Source organism: Acanthisitta chloris, unplaced genomic scaffold, assembly GCF_000695815.1.
Source record: "Acanthisitta chloris isolate BGI_N310 unplaced genomic scaffold, ASM69581v1 scaffold1168, whole genome shotgun sequence".
Lineage (NCBI taxonomy): Eukaryota > Metazoa > Chordata > Aves > Passeriformes > Acanthisittidae > Acanthisitta > Acanthisitta chloris.
In genome coordinates, this window is record NW_008687373.1 from 9662 (window position 1) to 23999 (window position 14338).

Consider the following 14338-nt stretch of genomic DNA (forward strand, 5'->3'; position numbering starts at 1 on the left):
GACCACAGCCCCCATGCGCCGTTCCCCCATACCACTGAGGGGGAGGAAGTAGAGAGTCGAGAATAAAATCAAGCCTAGAAAGAAGGGGAGGGGTTGGGTGAAAGGTGTTTGTAAGGTTTGATTGTATATTCTCATTATCCTACTCGGATTTGATTGATAATAAATTTAATTAAGTTCCCCAAGTTGAGTCTGTTTTGCCTGTGATAACTGGTGAGTGATCTCTCCCTGTCCTTATCTCAATCCATGAGTTTTTTGTTACATATTCTCCCCCCCTGTTAAGCTGAGGAGGGGGGTGATAGAGTGGTTTTGGTGGGCACTTGACATCCAGCCAAGATCAAAGCACTGAAATATTAGAGCCAGGAGCTGGAAAACAATGAGTTTATAGTATTTTGTTTCCTGGTTTACAATATCTGTTTGTGAGTGACTTTATTTCTGTCTGTTGTATCTAATAACACTTGAATCTCATAGTTCAAACCATTTTGTTATGTGTAGACCTTTCAAAATTTAAATTCCTATAGGTTCTAAGAGGTTGTATTGTTGGATTAAGAAAAGGGAGAAGAATCGAGTGACAGAGTAATTTATAACATTTGTTCTTAGTAGATGTATAAACATCCATAGGTCAGTTAACCTGCAGCAAACAGGTCTGTATGACAGTACTGCTCTTGGCATTAATTGCATGCTGTGTTTTGATAATGTACTCCTTAACATGTGTTAGGCAGGCAAAGATGTTCTTGAAGGTCAAAACTCTAAGCTATGTAAGAAAGCTTGTTTCCTTCTTATAGATGTGACAGCATTAAGTGAAATTTTGCATCTTTTGACACTAGAGACTATGTTGAGGTTTCATAGAGTATGAATGAAGTAGGATTTAGTTCTTTGTGCCTGGAGGGTAGAGAAATAGGTTACACCTATAAATTTGAAGATAGCAGATCAGTTTTTTCCCAACATATTTCCTGCCTTTTACATTTTCTTGTTTTTGCTTATAGGTAAGATTGTGCCAAAACCCAAAGCTTCAACTCAAGAACAGCCCACCTTACATACTTGACATTCTACCTGACACTTACCAACATTTGCGACTTATACTGAGCAAATATGATGACAACCAGAAACTTGTACAACTCAGTGAGAATGAGTATTTTAAAATCTACATTGACAGTCTTATGAAAAAATCGAAACGGGCTATAAGACTCTTCAAAGAAGGAAAGGAAAGAATGTATGAGGAGCAGTCACAGGACAGGTAAGTGAAATATTTAAATCTGAAGTAGATTGTCTGGTCTATCTGCATTCTTAACATCGTGTGTCTGCAGCCATTGTGTTTCGACATTTTTAATTATTTAAAGAGCAGAAATATTTATTGCTTGGATTCATTGACCCTGCAGGCCAATCAGTAATTTGCTGGATTTGTTCCACTGTATGCTCTTATCTGTCACTTTGTGACCTTTAAAACCAAGTGCATTTCCTTCATAAAACATTCATTTAATTATAATTACTTACTCACAGGGCCTTGCAGTATGGAGTTTTCCTTCTGGTAGAGAGAGTGAGTGTTAACTTGGATTGAGCTTGACCTCCCTACCCCAGTTCTTAAAACTGTGGGATCCATGATAGATATTGACTTAGAGCATTCACAAGTGATGGAATGAAGCAAAACACTATTCACATTTTTTTGGCTATTACATCATGTAATCACAAGGTGATAATAATGTTAGTTTGGTGCTGAGAAGCTTTTTCAGAAACCTAATAGATTCCTGATTTGCAATGGTTCAGTTCTCATAAAAGGGATTAATGTCCTCTTTGTCTGTACTACTGGTGGTAACTGAGGAGGTTTTTAATACTTGATTTTATTACCTAAGATTTTAAAAATAATATTTCAAGAACTTCTGTGTGAACTCTGCAGTCTTCTTTTGGGAAGAGAAGGATACAACAGTGTTGTGGCCATTGGTCTTTGCCATGTGTAGGGTATTACTTTAAATCTATTCAAGTGAGAGACATGATGCTCTTTCTAGAGTCTCCCCTTTTTAAAGGAGATTGTTGGGAGTGGGAAATTATGTGAATGCAGGATTGAATCCCTGCTCTTCTGCCTGCACCTGATCTCTGAGGCAGGCATGGTTGCAGTATAGTTTTACAGCTGTTGAAAGTGTTGGTAGAAGCAGTGAAATGTCTACATTCTTGTAAATGTCACTGCTGTTAGGTTTGATTTATAGATATGTTCCTTCCAGATCCTTAGCAATGATTATAGCTGTTCAGTATACTGTGGTGGGCTGCTGTGCTTGGTAGGTTGTCTGAAGTTTGCTTAACATCTAAGGAATTTTTTAAAAGTATGTACAGCCTGTCCAATTGTTAATAATCTTGGAGCATTTTGCCTAAGAGGAGCAAAATACACTGTTTGAGCTATTTTAGTTATGTGTAAAGATTTTGATGAATTTTTTTTTGTTTGAATTTGTAAGTATGTAAAGGAATGTTTTCACTGTAGATGCATTCTTACCACAACCCCTGGAAGATTTGTTCAGCACTGAGCCTATGGCTTCTTTTTTTAAGTATCCCATTTGTTGTATGCACAGAGGTCATTGTGTTGCAAAGGAAATAAGAACTTTTTATGGCAAGGGAAATTTTACGTAAGTAGTTGTGCTATGTAAACATTTTTTTAGTTTGACTTCCCAACGTTGAATGAAACCCCAGTCTACTTATGGTTTTGTTCACAGTTAGCAGTAAAGTCAAGCCAGTTTCAGTGTTACTTTTTAAAAAAATCTGCTATAAACTCTGTACAGTCATTGAAACAATGTCTTAGTAACTGTATCTAGTTGCTAGAGTTGCTTTCTTCTTTCCAGTTACCCACTTAATTTCCTGAATAAGGATGACAGTGGTGATATAAGCATATCTTTCGTGAAGCAGACAGGTTTTGAAGAAGGTGCAGTTAGCATATTTACTGGGTTTTTATTTGGGCCATTGTTGTGACATGATTTTAAAGGAAAGATTTTAAAACACAACATAGTAATGAAGTGCACTGTGTCCCAATAACTACTTCAGGCTCTCTAAATTTGTTTTTTGGAAGGTGACAGCTATGTTATTTTACCTGGCTAATAGAGTTTGAAGCTTGAGGAAAGGAGTGTAATAGACTTGTTTCTTCTCTGCTGAAATTTGGTTGTTTTCTCTATGCAAACTGCATTATAACTGTATGTCAGAATGCTTGAAAAAAAAATTGTAAGCATTGTTTCAGCAGCTCATACCTCTTGCCATTTTAAGTTAAAGTCTACATCTTGATGATTTCAGTGCATCCTTTCATCTACTGGTGATGTTTAATGTGTGTGTGTGTCCTGGTTTAAAGTTGAATGAAAGTATGCTTGCTTGCTGAGCCCTGTGACTAGGTATCTGTTTGCTTTGCAGTGCTTCAACATAGTTAATCATGTTGATCCTTGGTCACTCAGTAAAAGAAGTTGTTAATATTTTTAGATTCTTTGCTTCCAAATATGCCTGCACTAACCTCCGTACATTATTTGCTAGCATTACAATGCAACTGTAGAAGTGATCACTCAAACAAATATTTTTGGAGGTGCTTCTAAAATGACTGTCAAATTGAAGTAGTCAATTTGTAGTACAAATATTGGGATGTAGTCAGTTTTAAAAAAATGTAGGGCAAGTTTTGATACCTGGACAGTTTCTGTGGTTTTCAGTCTTATATTTCTGTTTTGTTTTCTGTCAGTTTCTCTATGGTTTCTGAATAAAAGAGCGTCATGAAAATAAGAAACTGGCTGCATTTAGAAGCATTCTTTATATATGTTTGATTGGTATAATTTTAACCTATTTACATTATTGAATAATCTTTTTACTTTTATAGTGATGATACATTTAGGAACTGGTGCCAATATACATTATTTGCCTAATGACACCAAATTTCTCTATTGTGAATAATTTGTCATAAATTTTAGTTCTCAAAAATCCTGTGGATGAAACAAGGTAATGTGCCAGTCAAAATACATAGACATGGCTAAAAAAAGCTTATGGTGTGTGTAAGCAACAGTAAGTTTTGCTTCTCTGTCTTGTTCCTGTATCAAACATGTATGATAGCTGTTTAAGAGTAGTTGGTGCTGTCATTCTGTACTCTGTTGGATGAGTCTTGCTAAGCAGAGAAAATATTGTTTACAAGTTCATTTATTGTGTATGAATTGCATCTATCTGTTGGGTATTGTGTTTAGTACAAAATTATGTCCTTGTAGTCCTCTTGCTTAATGAAGTAAGAGATGATGTTCAGGGAGTTATGTAAACTGTACTAGATACAGGCTGCTCAAGTTTTTCCATGAATGAATTAAAGATCTTTTTGTTACAGATTTTACTTTTTAGAAGGTTATTAACACTGGTTTATTAAAGTTACTGGTTCAGGTACATCTACTCTTAAAAGACTTTGTGTCTTTGAGGGTCTTGGTTTTTTTTTTCTTTCCTTTATTTTTGTCCCCTTTGTTGCTGACTGGGAAGTAAACTAAAGCTGGAAAGCATCATTTCTGTGAAGTCCAAGCTTCCTTTCTTCTTGCTACATTCCAGAATTACACATCCAGAAAAAATAAAAACTTTGTAGAATGGCAGTTTTTTCAGACAAATGTGTTAGCCAGGTGTAGAAATCAAGCATATAAGTTACAATAATAAGACTAGAAGAGGAATAAAGTGACAGTGGAGAGATTATATTTGAATTCATTCAAAGTGCTGGACATAGTCTTCAGGTCTAACACAACCACTTCTCAGTAATGGAGACAAGTGGGTGGTTTCCTGTGCTTCCCTGTTAATCATGTCCTTGGAGGAATACATTTTGAGATGGAACTTACACATTGACTGTTTCAATATTGCATGCCTTCTGCTATATGCCCTTTATCTGAGGAGAGGCAGAAAGTATAAAACCAGGGTGTGTATACTTATTTTTAATAATCTCTTAATTGCTCCTTGGTTCAGCCAAAGTTAGTTGGCTGTTTGTTTTTAAAGAGCATTTTAGAAATGTCTTTTAAGAGGTCTTATACCTACAGTTTGTGATAGATCAGGTTCTCCTTTGTTACTGTTCATGTTGGTTAGTGGGTTAATAAAGTATTCCATTGCTCTTCCTTAAGTCGGCATTGACATCTGAGATCAGATAAGGCTCTTGATTCAAGCCCTTGAACTGGCACATCAAGGTACACAGTGTTTTTGGTAGAAACCTTTCTGGTGTTGAAATTTTGTGTCCGTTCTCTCCTTACCTTGAAAGACTCAGTAAGAAGTTGCAACAGTAAGCATGTGGTGTGGTGGTCAGTTTCACCAGCTGCAAGGCCATTTGTGTTCTTCTGTCCTGTGGTATGTGTGAGGTAGTTTACCCTTACTTCTTTGAACTACCTCATCTTGTACCACAACCTTACTGTTTTATTTATAGGAATTTAGGAAGTTTATAACTTAGCTAGCTTTGCAACTTGTTTGTGTCTCCAGGCAGAGGAGGTTTTGTTGATTGTGAGAAGGATCAGGAAGAGCGAAGTTCTAATTCTGGATGATTTTGTTTGGACAAGTTAAGATTGTTTTGGCCAATGGTTTTCTTGTTTGACAAATAGTATATACAGATTCAGAAAAGCATGTTAATAGCTATTTTCATAGAGTAAGTTTTGGCTATTGATTGACATCACATAGATAATAACTGTCAAATAGTAAGGATGGCAGCCTTCAACAAAGTGGATTGGCTTAGGAATTGTGATCTGGTGGTGAAAGATACGGACCATTTATTCCATTTTCCAAGCCTATTATGTAGATCTTCAGTAAATTCTGAGCTGAACAGTTAGACTATACATACCATCTGTTGCTTAACATAGTATGTAAAGCCCTATACTTAAACTATGTCAGCACATTTTGGAGCTCAAATATATTGTCTCTTTAATCCTAATCTTGCTGAAGCTGAGGAAAGGGAATTTAGTATTTGGGTTTTGCCCTCTTGTGTTTATTTACCTGTATTTTTGGATTGTTCCTTCACTAGGTTTTTAGGAAAAGAAGTTGCCTTACTCTGCTTGAAAAGCTTCTGGGATGTTGGCTCATTGCTTAAACCCCTGTGCTGTCCCTAGAAAAGAGAGGACATTTATCTTTCAATGTATAACCTATAATAAGGTAATTGGGAATGGAACTTGGCTACAAGAAATAGCCTCTAATAAAGAGGCTTCTCCTGAGGCAAAAGTGGGCATGACTGATTAGATGGGATTGCATAGGAGGAGGAAATGCAATGATTTGGAGTTATTTTTATTGAAGCTTTTATGGTGATCATTTCCACCCTCTTCTCCCCTCCCGTGTTCCTTAGATGTGATGTAAAACCAGATGTGAACCAAACAGCTTTAATAAACCCTTTGGTGTACTTGACCCACATTAATTGAGCTTCAGTGCAGATTTGGTGAAGTACAAGCCATTTTCTGGTTTTGGTTCTAGTCTAAATTAGACAAGGAATGTTACACAAGCACACTTTTCAGACAGTCTGTTGCAGAGGGCAGGTGAGAATGCATGGAGGTTATAATTTGTAGGGCACGACAATTACGGCAGCTTCTTCTCAACATAAATGCAAACAGTTTGTGTGACTGCAGTTGTTGTAAGGAAATATTTAAATTTTTAGATTTTTTTTAAAATTCATCTTCACTGCTTGGTAGAGGGTATTGCCAAATGGGAACAAAGGAAATATTAGTACCAGAGTTACTTAAAGGCAACTATTTATTCAGATTGCAGAGGAAGACAAGGATTTTAAAACCGCAAAAGATCCTAATGAAAAAATAATGGCTTGTAAATTCTTATAATTGATTTAGGCCTTTGATTCGTATCTAGTTGTGTAGAAGAGAGATAATATTTGCACTTTGTCTTTTACTTTTTTACTCTTATGAAATCAGGCACCATTTTCTATGTCAGCACAAGGTCTATTTCAAACATCATCTTGCAAGTAGTGTGGTGTTGACAGTCATATCTGATAGAGTTCAGCTGGTTGTGAGGGGATATACACAGTCTAATATCTTCCTTCTTGCCCTTTGTTTAATTATTCATACCTGTGAAAAGTGTATGTGATCATGATGCCAAATTTTAAGGTGCCCTAGCATTTATACCCACTTTGTGGAAGTGTGAAAGTTCTCAAAAAAAGCACAAAGTTAGGGGAATCAGTTCTGCAGACTTTCCATGTTAGATATTAATTTCCTTTATGATAAACCTAATGACAGTTCTACTACTGGGATTATACAATATGACTGAGTCAATGTCTATACTGACATATTTTTCTACATGGTTTCATTTCAGCTTTAGAATGCAATATAGGTCAACAAAATGAGCTGGGGCAAATAGGTGATTTTCTGAAAATACAGTACTCTTGGTCAGGGATGTCTGGAAATACTCTATTGCATTTGGCAGCCAGGAAACTAGTACCCATTTCTGCTCTAACAAACAACTCTGTTCCTCACATCCCTTCACTGTACTTGTCTGCATGGTCTCTATAGGGAACAGCTGTGCTTGTGGAGACCAGCCATGGTCACCAGCTATAAACAGAGCTATGTTCTTAGGTATGGTAGAGGCCAAGTTAGTAACTTTAGGAATTTTTTGAAGAACAGGCAGCACTGACTCCTGAATGTAGAAAGGAAGGCTCCTGTAATGGGCCTGAATGGGTCTTTCATCATTCACTTTCGAATGTGTGGCTGATTTTCAGAAAGTTTGGTCTTTGCTTCTCTCTGTCACACTGAAAATAGTGTTCTATTTTCAGTGATAAGGTATTGTTTTAGGATGCCTTCAACACTAGCCTGCATGATGGAACCTACTTATGATACAAGAAGAAACACAGAGAAAGCTTTTAAAAGAAAGTATATGTGTTCATGAAATATGTGTCTAAATATATAAGCACATCTAATTTTATTTTCAGGTTATAAAAATAAATTGTTTCCTTTCCCTAATCTTCTGTGGCATTGCTTTCCATTAAAAATTAGAAACATGAAAGAATAGAAGTCTGCTTTTATTCTATAAAGAAATGAAAAGGAAGTTGGGAATAATCACTTTCAAGTGGTACACTTGCTGTTTAGTCAATAGAAGCTCTTTGAAAGTAAAGTAAAGCCAGTTTATAAAAACAGACGTGCTGTAGTGGTAATCCTTTTATCCAAAGAACGCTTGATCAAAAATCAGCCTAGAAGAGATGCTTGCTATGTATCAAAACATATAGTGAAGGCAGTTTTGTTAACCTGTACAGAATAAGACACAACCTTTATCTGAAAGGGGGTGAAAGTATGTTTTGATTAACAGTCCAAGTTTGAGTTCAAAGCAAGAGACAGAGTGAGATATTGAAGGCGACAACAATTTCTGGAACTATCCCGTTCTATTTATTGGAATTCAGAGTGCTAGAAAGAGAGACTACTTTGATAATTTCAGGGAATTTTTAAAATACTTAGTGATCATTTGCCATGGGTTTTTTCTTCCTATTCTGTTCTTCCCTTCAGTATTAATAAAGTGAATTTACTTGAATCACACAAAAAATGACAGAGTTAATACAATTTAGTAAGCCTTTATCAGTGGCTGCACATTCTCAAGTTAACTTTGTCTTTACAGATTCTACAATAATGTTATGCATGCTCTAGTACAAGACAAGGCTTTAATATCATGAATTGATATTGTAGGAACAAGGATTTGTAGTTAAAAATGTAGGTTTGTCTATGTCTGCACAAAAACGTTTTGCTGCTTGTAAGATTAATATGTTGGCACGTTTCATTCTCGTATTTTATAATGAACAATTCCAAATGATTTAACAGCATGTTCTTTTGAGAGCCAGTTTAGGAATATCATTTGCTTGATTTGAAATAAAGTGTGATACACAAAAGAATGTGCAGTGAATGCAGCTATTAAAAAGCCCCCACAAATAAGCAGCATATGTAGCATACAGAAAGGACCAAAAGTAGTACATTTTAACACATAGCACAAATGGAATAAGAAGTCAGTAAGTGAATTTATATGAGGGATAAAACTTCCTGAGCACACAGCCGGGTGACTTATCAGCATCTCATTCATGATATCAGTGGCTAATACATCTTGAATCTGTTTTGAGTGCTACCAAGGTAGGACTTAAAGGATTCATTATGAAATATTTTTATATTTGTCTCTAGCATATGATAAAACATTGTTTGCTTTCACCATCATTTGCTCAGATTTCACATGTCAGAATTACAGAGCTATCCTGTTTTGCAATAGAAGATTTTCACCATAATCTGTTTCTTATCCAGTTCTTAACATTGTGTGAAGTGAAATACACAAAAAACATATTGAAGAATATATTAACTTTGTTTTTGCAAATATCTTGACAGATCAGAAAAATTGGTGAAGAAATAGTTAATTATGTTTATTTCATTTTAGTAGTATTTGGTCATAATAATTATGACTTCGCTTTTTCTGGTATGTCTGACATAGAGGGAGATTTAACGATAATTCTTCATAATGTGATATAAGACCATAAATTCGAGGGGAAACAAAAGTTGCAGATATGTGAGAAACACACATTTTGGGGGTCTGTGATGAAAGATTGTAATCAGTGGTAGCACATTGTTTGACCTGAATTTAATGTCTGGATAAAGTTGCTGTCATCTGTCTATAAGAGGACTTTGTTGTTTGGTTAATGTTTTTTTTTTTTCTGAATGGTCACATAGCAGAGGTATAATTTCAGCATAATATCTGATACATTGTATATATCAGGACTCCATTGGGAACCTGCCCAGAGCCTGATGAGTTAGTCTGTTACTGTTATTAGCTGATCTTTGGCAAGCTCTGTACTGCGGGAGAAAAATTTTGGGGAAAAGTAATTAAATTTAAGTATTTCTTTTGCTGTACTTGATACCATTGTGAGAGAGTTCACAAAACATGGTCTCGCTTTCCCCTAAGGTTAAATAGTGAAAATGTATGGCTTTGAGATTTGAAGCAACAATAAATAGGAAAATGACTTGTATCTTCTGTAGCAAAAATGTGTGAAGATTGCCTTATTTATTCCACAATTCTTACTTGAAACTGTCAGTAGTAATAGTTAGAGCCTTTTTTCTGTCTGTGATACTGAACAGATGCATTTATGGAAATAAAATCCACAACTGTATGTCATTTTAAATATCAGCCCCAATTTTGCATCCACCTTGCATAATGTAAACGTGTCTCCTGGTGGGAAGAGCACTGCTGAATAAGCTATGGAAGTCTTCCCACTCCTGATTAACTGCTATCTCTTCTTCTCTTGAGCTCAAATCCAGAGTATTGCACAGGGTCTTTTTATGTTGATATGACCAAGAGTGGAGAATATCTAGACTCTTGAGAAAGTATTTGACATGTTGCAGGTTTGGATTTGACCCTGGGTACTGGTGTGGCAGAAAGAAAAGGATCCTTGGGCTTGTTTATAAATGAGTAAAATAAATGTCTCTTGCAGATCTTGCTTAGTTGTACCTGGGGCCCAGTGGTCATCTGCTGGCTTAACTCATTCAAAGACCTGAAACTTACATCCTTAGTAGATCTGTGATCACTCCCTAGTTTGCACAGAGAATTATTTTGTAACAAATTTCAGTTTTGATTAAGCTAAGAGTAAAGAAACATTTTAATACACTTGTTTCTTTGTGCGTGTGTGTGTGCCAGACCTTAGTGATGTCTTAAAGGCTTTTCCTAACTCCTTTATTGTCCTGAAAAAAAACCCACAAACACCTTCATTGTCTCTATATGCCCCTTTATTGTCCTGAAAAAAACCCCACAAACACCTTCATTGTCTCTATATCAGACTTTAAGAGGAGATAAGTTCATTTGTTAGTCATCACTCATAAAATAGGACATTTTGGGCAATATTGTATTGTTTAAGAAATGACTGCATGAGAAAAAATTTGCCTCCTGTAACAAGTTAAAGGGCATTAATGCAAGACAGACAAATGTATTAGCATCTGCTTTCAAACTGTTCCAATGGAAAATGGTCCTTAGCCAACAGAATATTCTATGAACTCATCTTGGAGTTGATTCTGAGTCATGAATGTCTGTCATGGGAAGTATGAGGTGCCTGGTCAGTAATAAAACACCTTGTACGTAAGAACATTTGTTAGCACAATGTCTAATTTTTTTAAAAGCAGTCATTAATTAGCGAGTCCTTATAGGTGTATATCCAAGAGCAGGCCTTTAATTCTAACTACTCTGTAGTGGGAGAGTGTGTAAAGATGAAGAGAAACACCTTCAGATGTTTTCATGTCAACATTTTAAACACTTTATGGGGCTACAGAGATTTAGTCATTACATAACTTGTAAAAAATGAAATTATTGTGTTACTAGATTACTTCAGGGTTTAATATCAAACTCCCTGAGCACCATTGTTATTTTTGGAGAAGGCTTAGTTTTGACAGAAGAAAAATAAATGGTGTCTTTAAACTTGTAAGTTTTAGCAAATACAGTACTTAGCTGTGTAAGTTGTATTTAATGCTCTATAAATGTCGTGCATGTTTAAGGAAGATATAGAGCAACAAACAGAGCCTGGAAACATTTGTTTGTTCAAATATACAGCCTGTTGTGAAATTTCTGAAGTGGAGAACCTGTGTTCCAACTACGTTTTTTCACTGAAAGTGACGACAGTCTCTGTTACGAACATCTGCTTGCCTAATATGCAAGCAATAAAGGAGATGTCTATGTTATAACTTAGCTTGTTTTTGTTTCTTCATTGCTAAGTACTTGATTTTAAAATATTAGAAAAAAAACCCTGCTGTTTTTATAATGAAATATTGTTCTAGCTTTCAACTCTGAAACACTAAAATAGGAAAAGTACATATTCAGTTGTTAGGTCATCTCAATAATGCAGTGGGTTGTAATGAATAGTCTGTATACATATTTTTTTGTTAGAGTTTGAACACTTATGCTTTATTTCTAGTTAGGTTACTTTTTACTGGTTACCTCATCCATCGTAGGTCACTTGCATTTAAGTATTATGCCATTTAATTCACAGTACAGCACTTTTAGGTTTGCCTAGAATTAGGAGTATTATTTACAGTTACATGCTTTTTGGCTGTAGTAGCAGAGTAATGGGTGATGGGAGCATAGATAAAGGCTTTTGTCTGTTCTAACTTTGTAAGAATTTTTAATCCACTTCATAACTGCCTCTTACTGACAGCTCATTCCCAGTGGCTAATGCTTCAGTGGTTTTACAGCTTAATGATATATATTCTGTGCTGCAATTGGGAAAATCCAGAAAGGTGTGGCATATATAGCTATTTTTTTGTCTTGCTGAGAAAGTCCTATGTCAGCAGGCTGAAATCTTCTCCTCCTGTACTTTTTTTTAAGGGGCTTCTTTAGGATAGCAGACAGGAAGACTGTATTGTATTATTTTTGTCCAGAGCTCTGCAGATCCTTCTTACTCCTTAATTCATAGCTGTAGCAAATACACAAAGATTCAAAGCAAAAAAAAAAAGTGTGTAGCATCCTGTTCATGTGTTTCCTTTTACTGTTAATCCCCATAATTAATGCCCTATGAGGAATGGGACTCTAACCACTTGCAGAGCACAGTAATGTCAGAAGACAGTGCTCATCTGGGGGGTGTTCAGTAGTATGGATCACTGGTGACCCAGTCAGTACACAGCTGTCCTCCAGTCTATGCTTATGTGGTTTCATTAACTACACACATGTATGACTGACAGGCACATAATGTTTGTCTGAAAGGAACCTTCCCTTATGAAGTTGTCCAAGTGCCACTGAGAAAAGAGTTGCTTGTTTTCTCTCGTCTTTCCACTTTCATTGGGAGGAAGAAAAGAATAGGGGAGGGAGACTGTTCTGTGAGGCTCATGGATCCTGGCAGCCACTTTGAAATAATCTTTAATGAGTCCCAAAGCCAGGAAGAGACATGTCTGAACACCACATAGCAGTTTTTATAGTGGCTTAAAGAAAATACAAATAGAAAATGCTTTTCTGAAAGGGCTAAGGATTTTTCAGAGGTCTCATTTGTCTGTGCTGTATGAATTTAGCATTACTAATGCTAAACTGTAATGGGCAATCTAAAAAATAAACATAGTTTCTTAGAATATTAAAATATATATTTTAAATGGACTTAGAGGACACACTATTGGACATTTGTTTTCAAAAATCAGTCCTTTATTAAGTGATTTCTGGGAAAGCTCTTTGTTATTGGAGTGGATGACTGAAAGGACTTTTGACATACCTTTTTGAAACCTGTAAGCCCAACCCACTTAGCTACTGTGAAGGGGATAGCTAGGGAAATGTTAGAGAAATAAATTAGCTTATGTTTACTCAGCATAAACAAAGCAACAAAAAAAGAACAACACCCATCTCTTAGTAGCTGTTATAACATGGTGAAAGTATCTAGTGGCTAAATCCTCTGATATAATGGAACAGAAGAGTTGTGTCTGTTAGAGCACTTTGAGGCACCTATTGGGAAAAGGTGATGTGTAAATGCACTATTTCTCCATTTATTTGTGCTTTGTTTTCAGGTAATCTTGTACTCTGCAGAAGGTCTTTCCAAGGCAATCTTATCCTTGGGCAGTTATTTCTTCACACTTGTTTTAAGCCTGTTAAGGAGTTCTCTCTGCCTTGCAGTTGATGTGCATAAATAAGCTGGGAGAGGACAATGACAAGTAAGCCTTACAGTAAAATCAGCTGACAGCTGTGAAGACATTCAAGTTGTGGAAATCCATGGATCTGCTATTTAAGATACCTGTCGTAGCCTTCTGTACCCTTGTGGAACATCAGTTCCATGAATGCCATTTGCTGTATTAACAGGAGTCAGAGTATTTGTCACTGGAAAATTGGTGTATGGCTTAGAGTTGCCAAGGGAAAGAAAAAAAAAGGTCTCAGGGCATTTCATGTCCTACTTTACCCTGTATGGCTATGCCTGCAAGCTCTTAGAACTTTCCTGTGTGGTGGCTTTTTTGTTTGCTTTTTGTATTTAAAAGCTTATCTTGAGAATCTGGAGTGAGAGAAAATGGAAAGGTAATGCTGATTTTAGTACACCTCCCATATATTCTGTTCCTGGATTTTCAATTTCCTTTGTGTAACAGCAGATGGTCCATCTATTGTTTCATTCTTCTTTTGGGAGTCTGACCCTCTAGTGGGTGTGTGCTTTAGTGAAAAAAGGACAACTCAAGTCTTTAATGGGTGCAACTCAATTTATTAAACTGTGTTGATTAACAATTCTAGCTCTTCAGATTTATTTAAATATTGTGTCTATGTTCCATCATCAAGGTGGGATTTTTGTTGTTGAAGTGTCAAGGATAGTTTTGATTCGAAAGGATTGTTCACTGTCATAAGCACCGTTTTGTGCAATGGCATAACTTTACCATATGCCTTGGGTTTCATTTGAGATACTATGAATAAGCAGTGTGACTGCTTTCAAAGAGGCATT

At 36.1% G+C, this 14338-nt stretch overlaps 1 protein-coding gene across 1 annotated transcript in view; it reads left to right on the forward strand.

Annotated features, from left to right (window-relative positions):
• The window catches only part of LOC103807793 (E3 ubiquitin-protein ligase CBL-B-like), a gene marked incomplete at both ends in the record, with an annotated part of 115351 nt that overhangs the window by 9358 nt on the left and 91655 nt on the right, over positions 1-14338 (forward strand). The window contains 1 exon segment of the mRNA XM_009080539.1: positions 984-1234. Coding sequence (XP_009078787.1) covers positions 984-1234 — 251 coding nt within the window.